The 22547-nt window shown below is 37.2% G+C and overlaps 1 protein-coding gene across 13 annotated transcripts in view; it reads right to left on the bottom strand.

The window, feature by feature from the left end:
* Positions 1-22547, bottom strand: part of PHF14 (PHD finger protein 14) — a 230174-nt gene that overhangs the window by 172860 nt on the left and 34767 nt on the right. For all 13 annotated transcript variants that reach the window (XM_055115712.1, XM_055115713.1, XM_055115707.1 and 10 more), the window contains 2 exons: positions 15037-15812; positions 7371-7515 (listed from right to left, as the gene is read on the bottom strand). In XM_055115712.1, coding sequence (XP_054971687.1) covers positions 7371-7515; positions 15037-15630 — 739 coding nt within the window. In that variant the 5' untranslated portion in view covers positions 15631-15812. The remainder of the gene's footprint in view (positions 1-7370; positions 7516-15036; positions 15813-22547) is intronic.

The following is a 22547-nucleotide window of genomic DNA, read 5'->3' as shown; positions in this document are numbered from 1 at the left end:
CCCACTGTCCCACTCTCTGCTAATGGCTTTGCTTCCTATTTCACTGAGAAAACAAGAAACATTTTAAAAATAACTTACACATGCTCCAACTACCACATCTAACAACCTAGCTACATCTGGACCCATATATCCTTTTTTCCCAAATTACTATGGTTACTCTTATCTACTCAATCTCTCTACTTGGTACTGGATCTCATCCCCTCTAATCTTGCACTCAAAACCTTTGTTCCAGCAATTGTTCCCCCTTCTTTACTCACTATTTTCCTTATATCACCAATTCTCCCTTTCCACTGGGTCACTTCCATGAGCACACAACATGCTATATAATCTCTGCACATGTGGTAGGCAGCCTCTAAGATAGCCCTTAATAATCAGTGCCTCCTGGTATTTACACTCTTAGAATGCCCCCACCTACATCTGACTAGGGTTGGCTTGTGTGAACAGCAGAATATGGCAGAAATGGTTGTATGCACTACCAATATTAGATTATAAAATATACTAGCACTCTGATACAACTGCTTCCGTCTCTTTCTCTCTTTGATCACTTACTCTGAAGCCAGCTGCCCTTCATGAAGACATTCATGCAGCTTATGAGGGAGGTCCATGCAGTAGGAAACTGAGGTCTCTGGCCAACAGCCATCAAAGAACTGAAGCCTACCAACAACTATTTGACTTAGCTTAGAAGCAAATCCTCCAGGTCCAGCCAAATCTTAAAATGACTACAGCCCAGGCTATGGTTTGACCTGCAACTTCATGAGAGACTCTAAGCCAGAACAACCCAACCAACTGCTCCCAGCTTCTTACCCCTTAGAAATCATGTGAAATAATAAATGTTTGTTGTTTTAAGCTGCTATGTTTTGGGATAATTTGTTCCACTGCAGCAGATAATCAATACGGCATCTAAAATAAGAAAGAAAAAAACCCTCCCTCAATTTCACATCCCTTGTCCCATCTCCTGGCTTCTCTATATAAAAACTCATCACAGGAATTGCATTTGGTCACTTTTTGCACTTTCCCTTCTTTTATTCTCACTTTGAACTCTCTCAGGTCAAGATGGCCAATGACCCTCATGTTAATAAATTCAGTGATATATTCTCAGTAATAATGTGTTTTTGCTCTGCTTGAGGATATTAAACTCTACTATACAGAAACAAAATGAGATCAATAAAACTTATATGTGTATGTATAGATAAAAAGTAAGTAAAGCATGTATGCATTAAATACAGACAGAAAGGGATAGAAGGACCAAGATGTATCTAATATTCTTGAGGCAAATATGCAAAAGGCACCAAAGAGTCAGAATACATTAAATATACATGCGACACTTAGAACTCAATATTCCTGAGGCCTTAATTTGGCCACCCATTGGTGATACCTACTCTGTCCACTAACAAATAAAAATAAAACCTATGGCTGTTGAGTAGATTAACTGGAGAGCTAACGCCATGACCAGGCATACTTGTTCCTGTATCTTCCTGAGAGTGTGCCTATCTTTGGCCCTGGGCACCTATCTTGTGGGCTCTGGTTCTCACAACCGCAGCATTAGCAAAGAAGGTTGATAAGCCAAAACATATCAACACTACGTACCCCAGGATTTATTTAGGTAGTGTGGTCCTTCTATCCTACTTAAACCCCAGCCTAAATGTGTTAACTTATCCTCTATCTTTCCCCTTGCTTCTGTGTATTTTATATTTATTTAATGAATTATGTGATATAAACATTTTATCAATTAGTTTTTTTTTTTTCAATAACCTCTGGGATAGCTTGCCTGGTGGTGTACTTGAAGTCCAGCATTGAATTAGGGTGATTTCCCACTCTTAAAAACATTATTTGACACATTTACTGACTCTCTTTTTGAAACAGTTTTCTCTGGGTCATCACCCATGGTTCTCATATCTCACTGGCCATGTGTTCCCCATCTCCTCTAAAGTACTAGGATGACTTTGTTACAAGCATTTAGTCTTATATCTTTGCATAACATCTTCAGGCTGATAAGTCCCAAATTTAAATTTCTAGTCCTAACATCTTACATAAACAGAGTTTAAAACCAAACTTTTACTATCTACCTCAAAACCAATTCCTCTCTTAGATAATTGCAATGGTCTCCTAAATATTTTCCTAGTTTCCCACCTTAGATTCACTTCAGTCTACTCCCAACCCAGCAGTCTGAGTGATCCTTCCAAAACATGAATCAAACCATATTAATCCTCTGCTGAAAAGCCACGTTATGGCTTCCCACATCCATCATAATGATAGGTGACAGCGTGCTGGCAGCCCTCACAGCCCTCGCTCACTCTTGGCACCTCCTCGGCCTTGGCGCCCACTCTGGCTGCACTTGAGGAGCCTTCAGCCTGCAGCTGCACTGTGGGAGCCCCTCTCTGGGCTGGCCGAGGGTGGAGCCAGCTCCCTCAGCTTGCGGGGAGGTGTGGAGGGAGAGGCACGGGCAGGAACCGGGGCTGTGCAAGGTGCTTGCGGGCCAGCGCGAGTTCCGGGTGGGCATGGGCTTGGCGGGCACTGCCAGCCCCGGGCAGTGAGGGGCTTAGCACCTGGGTCAGCAGCTGTGGAGGGTGCACCGGGTCCCCCAGCAGTGCTGGCCCGCCGGCGCGGCTCTCAAATTCTCGCCGGGCCTCAGCTGCCTCCCTGTGGGGCAGGGCTCGGGACCTGCAGCCCACCATGCCTGAGCTTTACCCGCCCCGCCGTGGGCTCCTGCGTGGCCTGAGCCTCCCTGATGAGCGCTGCCCCCGCTCTGTGGCGCGGTCCCATCGACCACCCAAGGGCTGAGGAATGCGGGCGCACGGCATGGGACTGGCGGGCAGCTCCACCTGTGGCCCTGGTGCGGGATCCACTGGGTGAAGCCAGCTAGGCTCCTGAGTCTAGTGGGGACTTGGAGAACCTTTATGTCTAGCTAAGGGATTGTAAATACACCAATCAGCACTCTGTGTCTAGCGCAAGGCTTGTAAATGCACCAATCAGCACTCTGTATCTAGCTAATCTGGTGGGGACTTGGAGAACCTTTATGTCTAGCTAAGGGATTGTAAATACACCAATCAGCACTCTGTGTCTAGCTCAAGGTTTGTAACACACCAATCAGCAACCTGTGTCTAGCTCAAGGTTTGTAAATGCACCAATCAGTGCTCTGTGCGGACTTGGAGAACTTTTGTGTCTATCTCAGGGATTGTAAACACACCAATCAGCACCCTGTCAAAACAGACCAATCAGCTCTCTGTAAAATGGACCAATCAGCAGGATGTGGGTGGGGCCAGAGAAGGGGATAAAAGCAAGCTGCCCCAGCCAGCAATGGCAACCCGCTCGGGTCCCCTTCCACACTGTGGAAGCTTTGTTCTTTTTTCGCTCTTTGCAATAAATCTTGCTGCTGCTCACTCTTCGGGTACGCGCTGCCTTTATGAGCTGTAACACTCACCGCGAAGGTCTGCAGCTTCACTCCTGAGCCAGCGAGACCACGAACCCACCAGAAAGAAGAAACTCCGAACACATCCAAACATCAGAAGGAGCAAACTCCGGACACGCCACCTTTAAGAACTGTTAACACTCACCGCGAGGATCCACGGCTTCATTCTTGAAGTTAGTGAGACCAAGAACCCACCAATTCCGGACACAATAATAAAATCTAAAATCAGTACCAGAATCTGCGAGACCCCAGCTGGATTACTCCCATCTCTACTCCCACCACTAACCAGCTTGCTCACCCAGTTCTAGCCATACAAACTTCTGTGCCATTATACAAACACTCTTAAGCATGCTACCACTTCAAGATCTTTTTTTTTGAGACGGAGTCTCACTCTGTTGCCCAGACTGGAGTGCAGTGGCTCGACCTCAGCTCACTGCAACCTCTGCCTCCTGGGTTCAAGCCATTCTCCTGCCTCAGACTCCTGAGTAACTAGGACTACAGGCACATGCCACCATGCCCAGCTAATTTTTTGTATTTTTAGTAGAGATGCGGTTTCACCATGTTGGACAGGCTGGCCTTAAACTTCTGACCTCAAGTGATTCACTGCCTCGGCCTCCCAAAGTGCTGGGATTACAGGCGTGAGCCATTGTGCTTGGCTGAGATCTTTACATTCACTACTCCCTCCGCTTGCAGTGCTCTTTCCCAATATATTTAAGTGACTTGCTCTTTTACTTCCTTCAGGTCACTGCTCAAATATCCTCTTATCAGAGTGGATTTCCCTTAACAACTTTTTTTTTTTTTTGAGACAGAGTCTCCCTCTGTCACCCAGGTCAAAGTGCACTGGCGCAATCTTGGCTCACTGCAGCCTCCACCTTCTAGGTTCCAGCAAATCTCCTGCCTTAGCCTCCAGAGTAGCTGGGATTACAGGCACGTGCCACCATGCCGGATTAATTTTTGTATTTTTAGCAGAGACGTGGTTTCACCATTTTGGCCAGGCTGATATCAAACTCCTGACCTCAGGTGATCCGCTTGCCTTGGCCTCCCAAAGTGCTGGGATTTACAGGCGTGAGCCACCGTACCCAGCCCCTTATCAATTTTTACAAATACAGACTTCTGCAACTCACCCAACCACCCTCACACATAGCATTCCTATACTCCTTGTCCTACTTCATTTTTCTTCAGAATCTGGGCCACCAACTAAGAGATATTTATTGGTTTGTTTACTGCCTGTCTGTCCAGACATTAAGTTCCACCAGGTCAACAATGTGTACATTCTATTTCATATGCCTAAAATTTACAGAATACCAAGCACATAGAAGGTACTCAACAAACATTACCAAAAATATAAATGAATAACAGTAACTGGAGATATTCCCACAGTGAGTGTTAGCAGCAAAAAAGGGGAGCTCCACATGAAGATCAGAGCATTAGCTAGAGAATCACAGATCATGCAAAGTCCCACAAGTCCAGCAGACTCCCAGAATTACTTGGGACAAGGGCTGTAAGACCAGAAAAGCAGGTAAGAGAAAGGCCATAGAAATACTGTTTTGTGGTAGTCACAGCCCTGATTAAAAAATAATAATAATAATAATAATTAATTGGTAAGAAAAAATAACTTTACCACAGATAAACCAGAAAGACACCCTCTCAACCAAGTGATCAAAATATCACCAGTATTCTAAATTGGTGGGCTTATGCAATAAAACTGAGAAAAAAAAGTAATAGTAATATCACCAGTAACTGCACAAATAAATATCATATGCTTCCTAATACGATGCACTAAGAACACTATATAACTTCCGTGGTATTCTGGCCAAAAGCATATAACCCAAATCTAATCATATTAGGAACATTCTGTAAAAACAAACCAAAATAAAAAAAACTGGTCTATATATTTAAAAATGTCTATGAGACAGAAACTCAAGGACTGTTCTACATTAAAGGTGACTAAACAGACATGACGATTAAATGCAATACATGATCCTGGCTTTGATTTTGTTAGAAATGACATTGTTGGGACAACTGGCAACATTTGAATACAATCTATATAAATTAGATAAAACAGCATTTCATCAATGCTAACTTCCTGACTTTGATAATTACGTGGTTATGTAAGAGAATGCCTTTTTTTGTTTGTTTGTTTAAATTTTGAGACAGTCTTCCTCTGTCGCCCAGGCTGGAGTACAGTGGCACCATCTCGGCTCACTGCAACCTCCGCCTCCTGGGTTCCAGTGATTCTCCTGCCTCAGCCTCTCGAGTAACTGGGATTACAGGTATAAGCCACCACGCCCGGCTAATTTTTGTATTTTTAGTAGAGATGGGGTTTCGCCATGCTGGCCAGGCTGGTCTCAAACTCCTGACCTCAGGTGATCCGCCCGCCTCGGCCTCCCAAAGTGCTGGGATTACAGGCGTGAGCCACTGCACCCGGCCCTTTGCTCTTAAGAAATATATACTGTCAGCCAGGCACGGTGGCTCATGTCTGTAATCCCAGCACTTTGGGAAGCTGAGTCGGGTGGATCACTTGAGGCCAGGAATTCGAGACCAGCCTGGCCAACATGGTGAAACCCCATCTCTACTAAAAATACAAAAATTAGCCAGGCATGGTGGCAGGCACCTGTAATCCCAGCTACTCGGGAGGCTGAGTCAGGAGAATCGCTTGAACCTGGGAGGCAGAGGTTGCAGTGACCTGAGATTGTGTCGCTGCACTCCAGCCTGGACAAGAGCAAGACTCTGTCTCAAAAATAAAAATACAACTATGAAAGAAGAAGCTACAAAAAATTGATAGAATATAAGTTTTTTAAGAATGCTTTCTATCAGACTAAAATAGTCAACTTTTTTCTACTTCTGAATTTTATTTAAAAACTAGAAATCATTTTTAAAAATTTAAAATTAAAAAAAAAAACTGGAAATAAGGCCTGGCACACTGGTTCATGCCTGTGATCTCAGCACTTTGAGAGGCCGAGGCAGGCAGATTGCTTGAGGCCAGGAGTTCAAGATCAGCCTGGGCAACATAGCAAAACCCTGTCTCTACCAAAAAAAAAAAAAAAATTAAAAAATTAAAAAATTAAAAAAAAAACAAACAAGAAATAGTACCATAAAATACAATACCAGAACACTGACCTTTAAAGAAATACTGATTTTCATATAGCATTCCTATTTTCATTATTTAAAAAAATTTTTTTAATTAAGATGACCGGGGGACCAGGTGTGGTGGCTCACGCCTGTAATCCCAGCACTTTGGGAGGCTGAGGCAGGCGGATCACTTAAAGTCAGGAGTTTGAGACCAGCCTGGCCAATATGGTGAAACCCCATCTCTACTAAGAACACAAAAATTGGCCAGGCGTGGTAGTTCATGCCTGTAATCCAACACCTTGGGTGGCCAAGGCAGGTGGATCACGAGGTCAGGAGTTCAAGACCAGCCTGACCAATATGGTGAAACTCCATCTCTACTAAAAATACAAAAATTAGCCAGGCGTGGTGGCTCGTGCCTGTAATCCCAGCTACTTAAGAGGCTGAGGCAGAATAGTTTGAACCCAGGAGGCGGAGGTTGAAGTGAGCTGAGATAGCACCACTGCACTCCAGCCTGGGCAACAGTGCGAGACATCATCTCAAAAATAATAAATAAAAATAAAATAAAAAAGAACACAAAAATTAGTTAGGTGTGGTGGTGGGCGCCTGTAGTCCCAGCTACCCAGGAGGCTGAGGCAGCAGAATCGCTTGAACCTGGGAGGTGGAGGTTGCAGTGAACCGAGATTGTGCCACTGCACTCCAGCCTGGGCGACACAGTGAGACTCCATCTCAAAATAAAAGAAAAGATAACCTGAAAAATAGCATCCATACTTTGATGATTTAGCATTATTTCAACCGAAACACCATGAAATATTGTAGAACCACCTTAGTACAAATGTAAAAGAGCCACAGTCAGCCATTTCTAAAAAGAGAGAAAAGAAAGCAACATTACCTTCATGGACTGTAATGCCACAATTGTCACACTGAATTATTTCATCAGCGTCCTCACTATTATCTCCCAGACAAACACAGCAAATCAGAATATGGTCCATTTTTTGAGAGCTCCAGTTTTGACTCTTCTCAAGAATCAGCGAGTCCTAATATTAAAATATTAACATATATCAGAAAATCACATTTAAAGTAAAAAAAAACTTAATCACTAAAATTCTTTATTACTTAAACATTATTATATGCATTTCCAAATGTATGCCCCATTTTCCATTCTTTTATTAACTTCAAAGTACATTATATTTGAGAAATATATACTTGACCTCTTTATCAAAGAACCCCTATAAGCACCCTCTTATTTAATTTTTCACTTCTCTGCAAGCTTCGTATTCTCTCTCCTCTAGGAAATGAAAAAGCACGCATGCAACTAACAACTCTTGATCTGCTTTGCTATTCTGCTTTGCCCCTTAAACTAGGAAAAACGAAAAATGAATCCACAAGTAATCAAAGTAATCATTGATGCTATACATGTGTTTTAAAAGCACAAGACATGATTCTTACACTTTAGGAGCTTATAATCCTACCTAGAGAAGACAAGACGCACATATACAAAATAGGAAAAAATCAATTCAAAATAACATATAAGCAAGTATGTATGTGATGGCACACTTAAGGACTCTATACTCCTTAAGTACCGGGAAATTCAGAAATTCCAGCATTATCAAACTACTGTAAGACAGATCCATGAAAGCCTGCGTAGGTATATGAATACACAGAGATACAGAAAATAATCTAAAAAAGGATCCAGATTGACTAGCTGCTAGAAGGGTCAGAGAACTCTATTAATTAGGTCTCTATCAAGAAATACCCAGTGTAAACTGGTAATAAAGACATCTAGCTAGTGATACTATAAAAAGAGAGGATGGGCACAGTGGCTCACACCGGTAATCCCAAATACCGTGGGAGGCTGAAGCAGGAGGATCACTTGAGGCCAGGAGTTAGAGACCAGCCTGGGCAACACAGTGAGATCCTGTCTCTACAAAATATTTTAAAATTAGCTGGGCGTGGTGATGCATGCCCTTAGTCCCAGGTACTCAGGCGGCTGAGGCGGGAAGATCACTTGAGCCCAGGAATTCAATGCTGCAGCAAGCTATTATCTCGCCACTGTACTTCAGCCTGGGGGACAGCACAAGACCCTGTCTCAAAAAGAAAAAGTATAGGAAGACGTATTAATAAACTAATATTTAAAAGATAAAATTTCAGAAGAGGGTCTGCTTGTTTTCATTTAAACCTTCTGCGTTATACATTTAAACTTTAAATAAGTTAAGAAAATGATTCTTGCATATTTAATACTGTGCTTAACATTACATATAATAAAAGAAGGCACTTGGGTCCATACATTTTTATTTATGAACCTAACAATATGCAGAAATAAATTTAATAAATTAGTTTCATACAATACACAATATATATTTTTCATAAATATATTTTATTAATTTTTATATTCTTTTAAACTCAACCAATATCCAAAAGTAACAATTGGAGCCATCATTTCAACAGCAATTTGTAATTGACACTTGAATACACCTGAAGGTCACAATTAATAATTCTTCCAATATACTTTGTGTATAACATCTAAAATTGCGGCAGATTTGTAAAACAATCAGAAAAGAATGCAAACATCAACAAGAATATAGTATCATTTCTCTTTAGAATTCTAGTATTTCTAAGTTCTGTATTTTGCTTCTCTGGGTTATAAAACCAAATAAAATAGGTCTGGGGCTGACAAATGGCTGGCAAATAAAACTGAAAACATCCTAAAGAAAACTCATCTGGTTTTACAGTACCAGAGTAAGCAAACAAAAATCTGCCCAGATTTTCATACTACTAGCCTTGCTTCAAAGTTGACTTGAAATCAAACATTCGTAAGTTTCTTTCTCACCTCTCGCTTATTCCCTACTGAACCTCGAAGCTGTAATTTCTTTATCTGCAAAACGGCGATAAAAATAATATCTACCTCAGGAGGTTGTAAGAATTAACAATATATGGCAAGAATGTTCCTGGCACAAACTAGACACTCAATAAATGGTCAATGCCTTTTCCTTTCCGCTGTATCTCTTGTTAAGGTGGTTCAAAAAGAGGAACATGAACTCATAATTTATTACACTGAGGATCTTCCTTGTACCCCCAAAAGAAAACTTGCAAGCTCCAATGAGCACTACTACTTTAAATATCATCCCCACGGTAAGTCCAAAAAAGACTTTCCTTAGAATACCACATCTAGGTTAAAAAAAAAAAAAAAAAAAAAACAGACTAGAAACTAATTTAGCAAACAATCACAGTTTGAAAATTAGGATGCTACATGTCTTTATGGACTGTGTGGTAATTTCTCTGGTGGAATTAAAATTAATCAGCCCTGGAAAAAAGGTTTACCCATATGGGAAACAAGTAAATTTCTAAAGGTCAGAAAAAGTTGTATCAAAATGCAGTTCTAATTCCTCTATTTTCCTATTTTTCCATTTTGCTCAGAAAAACCATAAATGCCTAAATCATATCTCTACGCCAATTTCTCTCCACATCTATTATCATTTAGAGGCAGAGAAAACAACATTAACTAATGTTTCTGGCCCTCTGATCCTCATGACTTGAGGCTCTTAATAGAAATGTAACGCAAAGAGGGAAATAGGGAAAACTAGAGATAAAATATTTCCCTAACCAAATGGCTAGCAGACAATGTTTCAACTGGAAAATCTAAGTAACACATCCTCCTTAAAAAAAATTAGGATCTCAGTTTTCTTTTTTCTTTTTTTTTTTTTTTGAGAAGGAGTTTCGCTCTTGTTGCCCAGGCTGGAGTGCAATGGTGGGATCTCGGCTCACCGCAACCTCCACCTCCCGGGTTCAAGCGATTCTCCTGCCTCAGCCTCCCGAGTAGCTGGGATTACAGGTATGTACCACCACGCCCAGCTAGATCTGTTTTAACAGATCAAACACAAGTTTAAGCACACTTATGATTAGATCAATACAAAACCTGATTTATTATCAACTGTTGTTAGTATATTTCTGAAGACGTATATCATCTTTCAAGGTTTCAGAGAAAGTAGTTAAGCTGAAGCTTTTAACATAAAATTTCTAAAATATGGTTTTACATAAAAATAGACATCAGGAAAATAGGTTTTGAATGGCAAAAAAGTACTACCTAGAAAATAACTTTATTATGATGGAATAATTTAATGGAATCCAATGTAATTATAGGAAGAATAAATGACAGTATATGAATAAATCAATCACTACTTATAGTAAATTATTTCATTCTTTCCATCAGGATTTAAAACTTACCCCCAAAATGATAATACTGATCAATGTTCTCCACAGGCTCTAAAATATACTTACTGTTCATTTATATATATATATATATATTCCACATATGACTGTAAATGATATATACAATAGGCTAAATTTTATCTAAATCACATGTGTTTAATACAAGGAAATTCCAGCACATTTCCTGTAAAATTAGAATTAAAAGAATCCTACTGCCCTGAAGATAAGAAAAAATTATTACAACAAAAAGCTTGACCAATCATACTTCCTCTACATTTTTAGAAAAGGTTAAATTCTCATGAATCTCAATATTTATAAATGTTACAGAACGGACCTTTTTTTAGGACTCAGAGCAATTTGTTTCATTTTGCAATGTGTAAAAAGACAACTGATTAATAAGTTAGAAGTCCCAAATAGAAGTGGATATTTATAAATTTTGGCAAAACATTTACATTTTAATTCACAAAAATCAGGTGACAATTGCCATTTCTCAACATGACATCTAATATACTTAACGGAGCCTTTTATGGAAAAAAAATTCTACTCAGCAAAGAACATAAAGTTACATTTATAAAGCAGTAATCCAAAATCCAAACTGTCTCTAATTTTAAATATTTTCTGTGAGAACAGAGCTCTTCTTTCTTTTACAAAACAAAAATGCCAATTCTATTGATATAATTTACGGTCATGGATTAATTCTCATGCAAAACTTTAGTTTCAAAATCTTGAAAATGGGAACCATTTCTGAAAATAGTACACTGCCGTCCCCAAAAAACTTACCTCAGAAAACTAAAGGGCAAGATAATCTTAAGGAATCTCAAAGCTGCAAGATTAACGGCTGAAAAAGACATACAATCACATTTCAAGGGGATTCTTCAGACTGCACTAAATTAAAAAAATGCCATAAGGTTATTGACAAAAACAGGTGTCCGTTTGCGGAAAATGCAGTTTATCTAATGCCCAGTTCTAGAGCAGCAGTTCTCAAGGTGTGGTCCAGTGAACTCTCTTTCAGCAGGTATAAAAGGTAAAGGCAGTTTTCATAATGATACTAAGACATTATTTCTCTTTTTCACTCTTTCTCTCATGGGAGTACCATGAAGTTTTCCAGACACTACATGAAATGGGATCTGATAACTTGTGTGCTTCCTCAGTTTTAATTTGAAGTGGTAAATATCAACAGATATAATCTACACAAATATTAATGGTTGTCCTCAATAATTTTTAAAACTGTAAAGGGGCTATGTGTGGTGGCTCACACCTGTAATCCCAACACTTTGGAAGGCAGAAGCAGGAGGACTGCTTGTGGTCAAGAATTTGACACCAACCTGGGCAACATAGTGATATACCATCTCTACAAAAAAAAAATAATAATCAAAAATAAAAGCATTAGCCAGTCGTTGTCGTACACCTGTAGTCTCAGCTACTCCAAAGGCTGAGGTGGGAGAATTGCCTGAGCCTGGGAGATCAAAGCTGCAGTTAGCCATGATCACACCACTGCACCCCAGTCCGGGCAACAAAGCGAGACTCTGTCTCAAAAAAAATAAACATTTAAAAAATTTTAAAATGAGACCAGGTGTGGTGGCTCATGTCTGTAATCCCAGCACTTTGGGAGGCCAAGGCAGGTGGATCACTTGAGGTCAGGAGTTGGAGAACAGCCTGGCCAACATGGTGAAACCCCATCTCTACTAAAAATACAAAAATGTGCTGGGCATGGTGGCATGCACCTGTAGTCCCAGCTACTTGGGAGACTGAGGCAGAAGAATTGCTTGAACCCATGAGGCGGAGGTTGCAGTGAGCCGAGATCATGCCACTGTACTCCAGCCTGGGCAATAGAGTGAGACCCTGTCTCCAAAAAAAAAAAAAAAAAACAGTTTGAGAATCACTGCTAGAGAGTATTTCAGGGTCTGCAGCATGTTGTTAAGGCCATTAAGCATATGTTAAGGCCATTAAGAGCAGTAATTATAAAAGGGCCCTGCTAAAATAAATATCAAGTTCCCATAAGAAACTTCAAAATTATGAAAGTTTCAGGTCATTATTTTGCTACAAATGAACTTAGCAGCTAAGAAAAATGTCTGCCTGCTTATAAACTAAATACGGTATAATTATATATTTCTATTATGTATTTCTAAAGCTACATTTTCACCTAACTCTACTACAAAGTAGTTTCTGAAAACAAAGTAAAAGCGGGGAAAATCAAACTTCAAATATAATCAAATATATACTTAACTATGTATTGGACACAGAAATTATCACTAGCTAAAATAACCAGGAAGATTAAGACCCAAACATTGGCCACAGGCAACAAGGACTAGCTTTAATCATCTTTTCACAAAATTAAGATCATACAAATAAGAAAACTAGAAATATAACTAATAATCACAATTGATTAGTTTTTTAATTAAAATGTAATTATCTAATTTGAGGGACATAATTTAAATAAACTAAAATCATCAAAAAACTACTGTAGAGCTTGAATAATAGAATTGAGGGGAAAATGACTCAAGCTTTTAAGGAGAATTATTCTGGAGAAAAAGTAACTTTTTATAATCTCTTCTACATGGGCACTTTTCGAAGAAGCACTTTGGAATCTCATTCCTGGAATGTGTTTGTGTTTGGGACTATTAACCTAAACATAAAAGGTCCCTTTATTTACTAAAGTGTCTTCTAGTGGGGAAAAAAAACTAAACAACCAACACATGGACTTTAAATGCATCATAAATGTTAGTCTACAACCTCTTAGGCAGTATTTATGAAGTACAGGTTTAATAAACAGATACTACACACATTTTACGTGGCAAATTCCTAAAGACATGCAGGTGTCCCCCACATTTTAGCATAAATCTAATCCACACTGCCTCTATCATTAGCTAGACTACTTCTAAGAATATCAACCTAATAAAAATGAAGAAAGTGATGTGGTCAAAAGTAAACTTATTCATTAGATATAGAGTATTAACTGCTATAACATAAACTGCATGCATGCCTAAATTAAATACAAACAATTAAGATTTTTCCATGCCTGTTTAAGATAGCATTGATAATATGGAACTGCCTGTGCTATATCATGAAAAATATTACACTATTTCCCAAATGACAACTTTCCTTTAAAGGTAAGAATTAGAATGACATTGAAGGCAGGCAATATTTTTTCATACAAAATATTGGTTTCAGAAGTTAACCAATGTTTATAATCCAAATATAAACTGCTGTCTCATCTCCACTGATAACCTCACAGCCTGCTATAGATTATTTTGGTAACGAAATCACCAAATTTTTAAGCAAAGCAATTAAAATAGATAATCACTGCTATGTAAAACTTGTAGGCAGAAAAATGTGAAAGAACAAATAAAGCATAAGAGGAAAAATCTTTCTACCAGTTTAACTTACTTCAGTGATATGGAAAAAAATAAGTGTTTGGTAAAGAAATAAATTTTGGTGAATATAAACACATTAACAGAAATGACAGAATTATTACAGTTCTACATGTGATGTAACAGATACATCTACATGTAAGACAACAACTCAATCTTTCTTTTGAAGAAAAACATATACAAAAACACACAGACAAAGAGACACAAATGTGTTTGACTGAAGAGTCTTGAATGATGCATCTCTGAGATCAATGGATAAACCTAACTTTCAGTAGTAGAACTTCAAGTAGAAGCACTGAGCCATTACTGCAGTTTTGTGACAAAAATGTCTGTTTTATGATGGAAATGTTTGGGTTTTTATTCCATTTCTTTGTAGAGAGAATTTATTTACTAAATATATGTAAAAATAGTTCATACTTATGTGTATGTCCCATACACATAAAGCAAAGATTTGGTGACTAAAAAGATGATGAGTGCTACAACTGGTAAAGGAATTAATATTTAAAAGGAATCTCTAAAGGTTTCAGAAAATCATTAGACTGTTGCCCTGCTCTAAGGTATTCTAAAGGCCTATATTTTAATATGGATATGGACATAACTAAGTTGAAAGAAAGGTGACCTTTGTTTTCATAATCCACTCAGCACCATTCAGCAGTCCTGTGAACAAAGGAGTAAAGGGATAAAAAGGAGAATGGAAAACTTTGTCATTTCCCAAGTCTATGGATATAAAAATATTTCTCTAAATATTTCTCCTTGAGGACAGAGATTGTGAGCTCCTTGAGAACGGTGACAAATAGTAGATATTTAATAAAAGTCTGTTGGCCAAATGAAAAAAATGTTACAGTTAGGGTGCTCATTCATCCCACAGCCGTCTATAAATAGGATTTCAAGGAAGCCACTTAATACAATGTGTAGAGTGATTTAGAGAAGAATTCCCTTTTCCCCAGACAGACAGATATAAAAATTGGGTTGATCTACCTCATTACTCTTGCTTTGAGATAGGGTCAGGCTATCATTGGTCAGTTCCTCATCATCAGCACTGTTTCTGCTAAGAACTTTACTCTTCTTCTTCTTGCAACCCCCTTCACTGGCAGGGCTACTATGATCTTCATCATTGCCTTCATCATTCTCGTCTTCATCACTCCCGCTTCCCTCATCTTCATCATCCTCATTGTCTCCATCACTTCCCTCTTTCTGAGATGCAGATCTCCCTTTTCTCTTTACTACAGTAGGTCGCCAATCATTGTCATCCTCACTGTCATAGTCATCCATGTCATTCAGCTCTTCCATGGACACAAAATCCAGAAGTGGTCGGTTTCGTCGAAGGTTCCATTTTTTTGGCTCGCTGACTTGTTCCTCTGTAGCGGTTGTCGTAGTGGGAACAGAAGGGGATGTGTTAACAGCAGGAGGACTTGTGGCTGGTGTGGTGGCAGCAGCAGAAGCAGCCACATTCTCAGACACTGTTGCTTTTTCTTTTTCCTTCTCTCTTTCCTTCTCTTTCTCCTTTTCCTTTTCTTTTTCCTTTTTCTTTCTAGGTCTTTCTCCATTTTCTTCTTCCTCCTTCTTTTCCATTTTAATTAATTGTTTTTCTGATGATAGTACTTCTTCCTCTGCAGAATTTTTAAGTTGTTCTTCTTTTACTTTAATATCTTCATTCAGTTCTTCTTCTAAAATATTTTCTTCAGAATCACTACAGGAACCTTCTCCACTGTCCTTTGAAGCATCTTCACTTCCATTACCACTCCCTTCAGAATCTGTTGAAAATATGAGAAAAAAAAAACCACACATATGTATATACATACACACACACACACACAACGCTGACACAAATGAAACCACCAAAATTTGTGAATAACTTGCAAAACAATATAAACAAATTTAAGTCAAAGAATGGTAGACATTCCCAACCTGATCAAATAATAAATCAATGAAGTTGATACAATGGTTTTAGTTCAGTATAGTGCTAATGAAGATGACTATAGATAACCCTAAATTAAAATATGCTTTAAAAAGAGAAGCACTAATTTGTGTCATTTGGCAATATTTGGTACTGAAAAAGCAATTATTTTTTAAAGTAAATGTGCTTCTTTTAAGATTGGGCACTTGATTTTAATTTTACTGATAATACAGACAAAATTCTTCCTCCCTTAAACATCTTTTATAAACTATATGGACTTGTAAGTATTGAGTCAAAACCAAAACAAGATAAATCTAACCCATAAAACTGCTTCATTTATTTTACTCTTTACCCAGTAAAATAAGCATAGATATTTATGATAGTCAACTTATACTACAACTCTAATATACCAAACAAATTTTAGGAATACCAAGAACACAGGTGAAAAGAGACAAGAGCAATGGCACAGAAAAAGGAAGTTGCAAGAGAAATTATCAATCTTCCTGTTTATTAGGACACTGTTCATATCAATAAAAGAAGAGTCACTACACTTTCAAAACTTCTACGCAGTAACTACTATATGCTCTAGAATGGAAGAAATTGATGAATAAAGCAGTCCATCCTGAAAATGAGCAGTCACAGAGGTTACTAAAAAGTTAGGCTGAAGACATTAAAGAGCTCACAGGACAGTAAGCTTTCTAGCAGGTTTCTTCCACTCCTGCCTAGGGCAGCCCAGTCCCTCTCAACCCAACACTACTTAGTAACTCAGTAATGATTACTCAGTAAGTACTCAGTAACCATTCTTTTTGTACCCAATTAAGTAAATAACAATCTAAAATCTTTGAAGCGAGAAATAAATGGGAGGAGGGAAAGAGGACAGGGAGCAGTAGGAGATGGGGAAGAAACCAGTCAAGTCTTAGCCAGTAAAATCCACAGGATGATGAATTTTTTTGCACCTATAGCCAAGAAAAAGGTAATGATAAAACGGTGGAAAAAGTAAAGTGTTTCCACATCATTTTAATTTCTATTAACTCAACTAGGCTTAACCTCTGTAATTAACTAAGCACTAAAATTGAAGGAAGCTGTCTGTAATTAGTATCTGGTATCTAGTGAACCCCACAAGTCACATACAAATGACTGCTAACAAAAACATCCTGCAAGCAAAATTGCATAAAAAATAAACACTAACATTTAACAGATACTGACTGACCCTATGAAATCATTATCAATCTCACAACTGTCATGTAGGTATCCATAGCTTACTTGGGACTGTTCTGAAAAAAACACTCTTATCCTAAACAACCTTGCATAGGATACAACAGCAATATCATACGGGTCAGCAATTCCCTATCTGAAACTTTAAGAACCAGATGTGTTTCAGAATTCATAATTTCTCAGATTTTCAAGGGTAACATGGAACATGCACCATATATTACACTAATACCCCCAGTGAAGTCTATGGTATTATCCTATAATCAAACATTATTTCTGCGGAGAAAAGTATAAATATTTACAGAGTATGAGAAATAAATACTACAAATAAACTCCTATCAGTTCCGTTAGGCTTTGCCATCAAGTAAGTTTGTGTGAACCTTACAAAACACTTGGATTTTTAAGCTTCTTGGATTTCAAGAGTGTGGACCCAATATTACTCACAAACAAGTGACTTCTTTTCAGTCTCTAAAGCATTAAGAAAATTATGATTTTGTAAGCCACTCACAGCAATTAAAGCCAACCTACCAAGAAAAATCACATCTGGTAAAAATAACAATAATAGTAATCTCTTGACATTTTAAAATTATGATTTAATAAATAATAACCAGAGTTGACTCAACACTTCTAAGACACAGAAAGATTTTTTATGCACACTGACTAAAGAAAACTGAAACACCTTAGGCTCTAGAATGGAAGCAATACCATAATTAAGAGAGCTAGGAGATGAAGATGAAAGAAAAGGTACTTTTCTTCTGGATCAACCTTCTAGAAGGCTTTTTACCAATCAAAACTTCATGATAGACGCAAAAGTAAGATTAACTGGGGCAGAAGTGTGGGTAGCTGATCAAAATTGAGACCAATCCAACTTTGCTATTACTTGGTAAATTTTACAAAATGTCAGAGATTTTTGTGATTTTGTTTTGGTAGTTGCCAATGCCAATTAATTAATTATTTTTTCAAATGAGAGGTAAATTGAGACTCCTTGATTCTGTTTTTGATTTATAACCATGCCTGAATAGAAAGCAATTTTAAAAAAAATTTTTAATGTTTTATGTTTGTTAACTATTATTAGAAGAATGGACATTTTTCCACAAAACCAACTCCTAATAGCTTACCCAACCCCTCATTCTCCAAATATAGCACATTAGTCAGACTCCAACTACAGGGATCAGCAATATATCAAATTTTATCTTTCTATAGGGATCAGCAATATATCAAATCTTATCTTTCTCTGATATCTGAAAAATAACTTCTTCATCTGATTAGTCACTATTTCTTTTTTGTACATATGCACTGGAGGAATGGAGATAAACCATATTTATTTACAAGCATAGCTGGGTAATAATGACAATGAGAAAAATCAAGGTCCTTGGCTGTCTATTTTTTCCATAGGCTGCAAAGACAAAATTTCCTAGTCATCAAAGAATGACTCTGTGCTATGTTCCAAAAAAAAAAAAAAAAAAAAAAAAACAGAGAGAAAGGAAAGGAAAAAAAGAAATATGCTGGAGAAATTATCTTAGGCAGAAAGAGTTAATTTCAAGTCTACAATAAACCTTTCTTACGTTTGAAAAAATTATGTCTTTAAAATTGAAATCCTACTTCCCATTTGGTTAAATAAAAGATAACCTTTCTCAAACATACAATATATCAGAATCTCTCCAAGCAACAGCTATTTCAACTAACAGACAGTTAAGAAATTTTTTACCATTACAGAATTTTTAAAAACTCCTCAGAGTGGTAATGGCCAGACAAAAAAATAAAATAAATTTTAAAATTAGAATTTAAAACACCAACCTTCAAGAATCCCTTTACAATATCAAATAATAAAATAAAAATTAATTTAATTAATATCAACCATCAATACCATTACATCCAATGTTCTCCCCATAACAAAATCAATATGATTTAATTTACTTTTATGTTAATATACAATATATGCAATATAAATTTGTTCATCAGTTTCATCAATCTAATTCTGTTCACTGATCTGGTACAACAGTGTTACTACTATAAATATACACAATAGATAACAGATCAATCACTATTCTACTAGTTATTTACAGCTATCCCAGGGCTATGTTTGACCAAAACTGTATATGTCTTGAAGACAGCCAATCAGTCAACACAACTCATCCTCCACTTCCGATTCTAGTTCGAGCGATGTCATCTTGGTTTGTATGAGCCAGTGGTACTCAAATGGGAACATTTTTTTCCCCCAGAGGACAACTGGCAATATCCGGAAACAATAGTTGCCACAACAGTGGAAGTGGAGGTGGAGGTGAGGCTGGGGCAGGTAGGAAAGATGCTACTGGCATCTAGTAGAGGAAAAGGTTGTTGTTGCTAAACATCCTACTGGGTACAGGACAAGCCTCCACAACAAAAAATTATCCAACACAAAATGCCAATAGCGCCAAGGCTGAGAAAACGTTAACTTGTATATACAGCCACAATTTGACCTTATTCTATTTTTCCAGGCTTATCTCTTCTACTTTTACTCAACACTGATCCCCAAATATAAAAAAACAATTCCAAGTCTCAACACTTTTAATTTTTGCCTCACCAAGATTGCTGTTTATCTAAATCCTTCTGTTCATAGTTCCACTCTTACCTCCTCTCCTCAATGAAATTGTTCTACATCAATCTAAAGTAATCTCATTTCCTATGAAAGACTTGAACTACACAAGTGATCAACCATCCTTTGTATCAATTATTTTATTTAATTATTCTAATTTTTATTTTACTTACATGTTATTTTACTTACTTATTCTAATATTATTACTACTGTTTTGTAAATTCACCAAACATCTAGCAAAGGGCTAAACTACGGACAATCAATGAACACATCTTGGTCCACTTATTCAAAGTCAGATTAAGCACAAAATACCACCAAAGTCTCAGGCTGACACTTCTCATTAAATTATTTCCTGGCAATATGGCCTAACTAAACTAACTTTTGATCAAGATCTAAAGTTAACCCCATTTTACTTTGCCTGGTGGGGGATAGGGGTAGAGAGCATGGCTAATCTGTCTGGTTAATAAAAGTAATACATGTCTGCATCTTTAAAAAGATGTAAACATTCTTTAAAACATTCAATTAAAGTAGCAGATAACTAAATGTAAATAAGTCTCCTATCATACTCCCAACCCTATGCCCAAGTCTCAAATATCAACACTTTAACTAGGTAAAACCATGAAATTGCTAATATTTGACTGTGTGTTTTGGACCTACAAAACTGGTAATTCCATATGCTTCAACCTAACATTTCTACATATGGTTCTTCTGGTGGTTATCACCATAATTCTAATGCATATATATCCTATTTTAGGACTTACTCATTTCAAACTTTATTGACTGCTTTCAGTCAAAAATGAGAAGCTTACTTTTGCTTTTGCATTAAAAATAAAATATAAACTATCTTCAGTTTCATAATTTTCTAAAGGTACAGGCTCGTAATCACTTGCCAATCTTACGGGTGGGTCATTCTTTACCAATGTTGATTTGTTTCTATTTTATGATAGAGTTAAATTATGTTTATCTGCAAATGTTTTCTATATTTATTCTTAAAACCAAACAGAAATATAAAAAGTTTTATAGTCAGAATTTCAGATATCAAGATGAAGGTAAGAAGAAATTGATCCACGGAATCCAGTTAGCCAAAATTAAGGCCAACCAATCTAACCACTTTAATATTAAGTTCTAAGGAAGTCCGTAGTTCATTGAACGAGTCATTTCTAGAAGTTGTTTTGAAAGAAGATATGATCAGACAGATGTTTAGCTACCATTTCTCTACTTCCAATTTAATCTCCTATTCATAAGTAGGGCTGGAAATCCACAACTTCAACATGTTTGGAAACCAGTGATAGGACTAATGTCTTATTCTCTACAAGACTCCAACTAAATACATACTATCTCAGGCACAGAAAAGATTCAAACGGAAAACAATGGTAATCTAGAGTAAGCCAATATCTCAGCTATGCAGAGCATCAGTGCACCTAAAACAAGAGTCAAAAATATGATTCAATTTCTGTTGACTACTAATCATTTTAAATACAATCATTTTCTTCTAAATTCCCTTTTACAATAAATACCAAGAACTATACATATAAATTTGTGACCTGAGACCATAGGTCACAAATTTAAGCTCCCCAGGGGGCCAGGAAGGTAAATTATGAGTGCAGCATACTAGACATTATATTACAAGAGGGAACAGAAAGTAAATATTTTTAGTGTGTTTAAGGGATATATAGATATATCAACCTAACAAAACTCATCCTATCATTTTTCACAAATAACAGTTCTCTTCAACTATAATTAGGATTTAACAAGGTCAGAAATCTCTACTTAGCTCGATATCATAAAATATTTTGAGAAAGTACTTTATGTTTGTATCAGATTGTTTTACCACTTGAAAAAGAAGTGATACCTGTGAATATTCCATCTCAATGAACAAACCTTGGAAACAAATTGTCCATAAAGTCAAGATTTATTGTCACATAATTATGTAATACTTAATGTAAGTTTTAGAATTGTTCCCATATTCAAGGAATTCGTAACTTCCACGACCCAACTATGTTTGTCAAAGTTTACAACCACAACCATAACAAACCAAAACTACATCCTAGCCAGGAATATTCTTATCTGCCAAGGTCTTTACGAAGAGAACTAAGATTTAAATTTTACCTCCTTTCCCCTCCCCTTCCCTTCTTTGGAAATACCAAACATCAGCAAACCAACTAAATGGGAGATAAAGAGCTGAGAAGTAAAGGATAAAAAAACAGTTAATCAAGATAAACTTATCAATTTTTGATTGCTGTCGATGAATTCAATTAGTAACCAAATAGTCAGTTCCTGTTTAAGATTCCGTCCATCAACTCTTGGGATCCAAGCAGATAAACAGACTAAATTCTGAAGTCAAATCCATTGGATCCGTTACTGCCTGAGTGACCTCATGCCAGTTCTTTAAACTCAATACCCCTGTTACCTGTAAAATGGTATCTCCTTCACTAAGTTACTGTGAAAATTAAATGAGATTATGCAAACAAAAAGTTATCAGTAAATCACAATGCAAATTCTGCTGTTGATGCTACTAAAAGTAGCAACAGTAATATAATTTCATTCATCCCTTCCTACTATCCCTAGCAGGAAAAAGACAAAGGAAAACCAGAAGAAGGAGAGATGTGACTAACCACAGCAAACTCTCTGGAAGGATATTTAAAAACTGTTGAAGAGATGAAACTGGAAAGGCTTTTACTTCTCATTTTATTTAAATTTTCATCTCACTTTATTAAAATTTTCAAAAGAGGTGGAATTACACATAATTTTTATTGTTCATGTTTATCAGTATTTTTCCCATAAAACATTTAAATTAAACATAAT

Source organism: Pan paniscus, chromosome 6 (assembly GCF_029289425.2).
Source record: "Pan paniscus chromosome 6, NHGRI_mPanPan1-v2.0_pri, whole genome shotgun sequence".
Taxonomy (NCBI): Eukaryota; Metazoa; Chordata; class Mammalia; order Primates; family Hominidae; genus Pan; species Pan paniscus.
The sequence above is the reverse complement of the archived record's forward strand: the minus strand, read 5'-3'. Positions and strand labels throughout refer to the sequence as shown.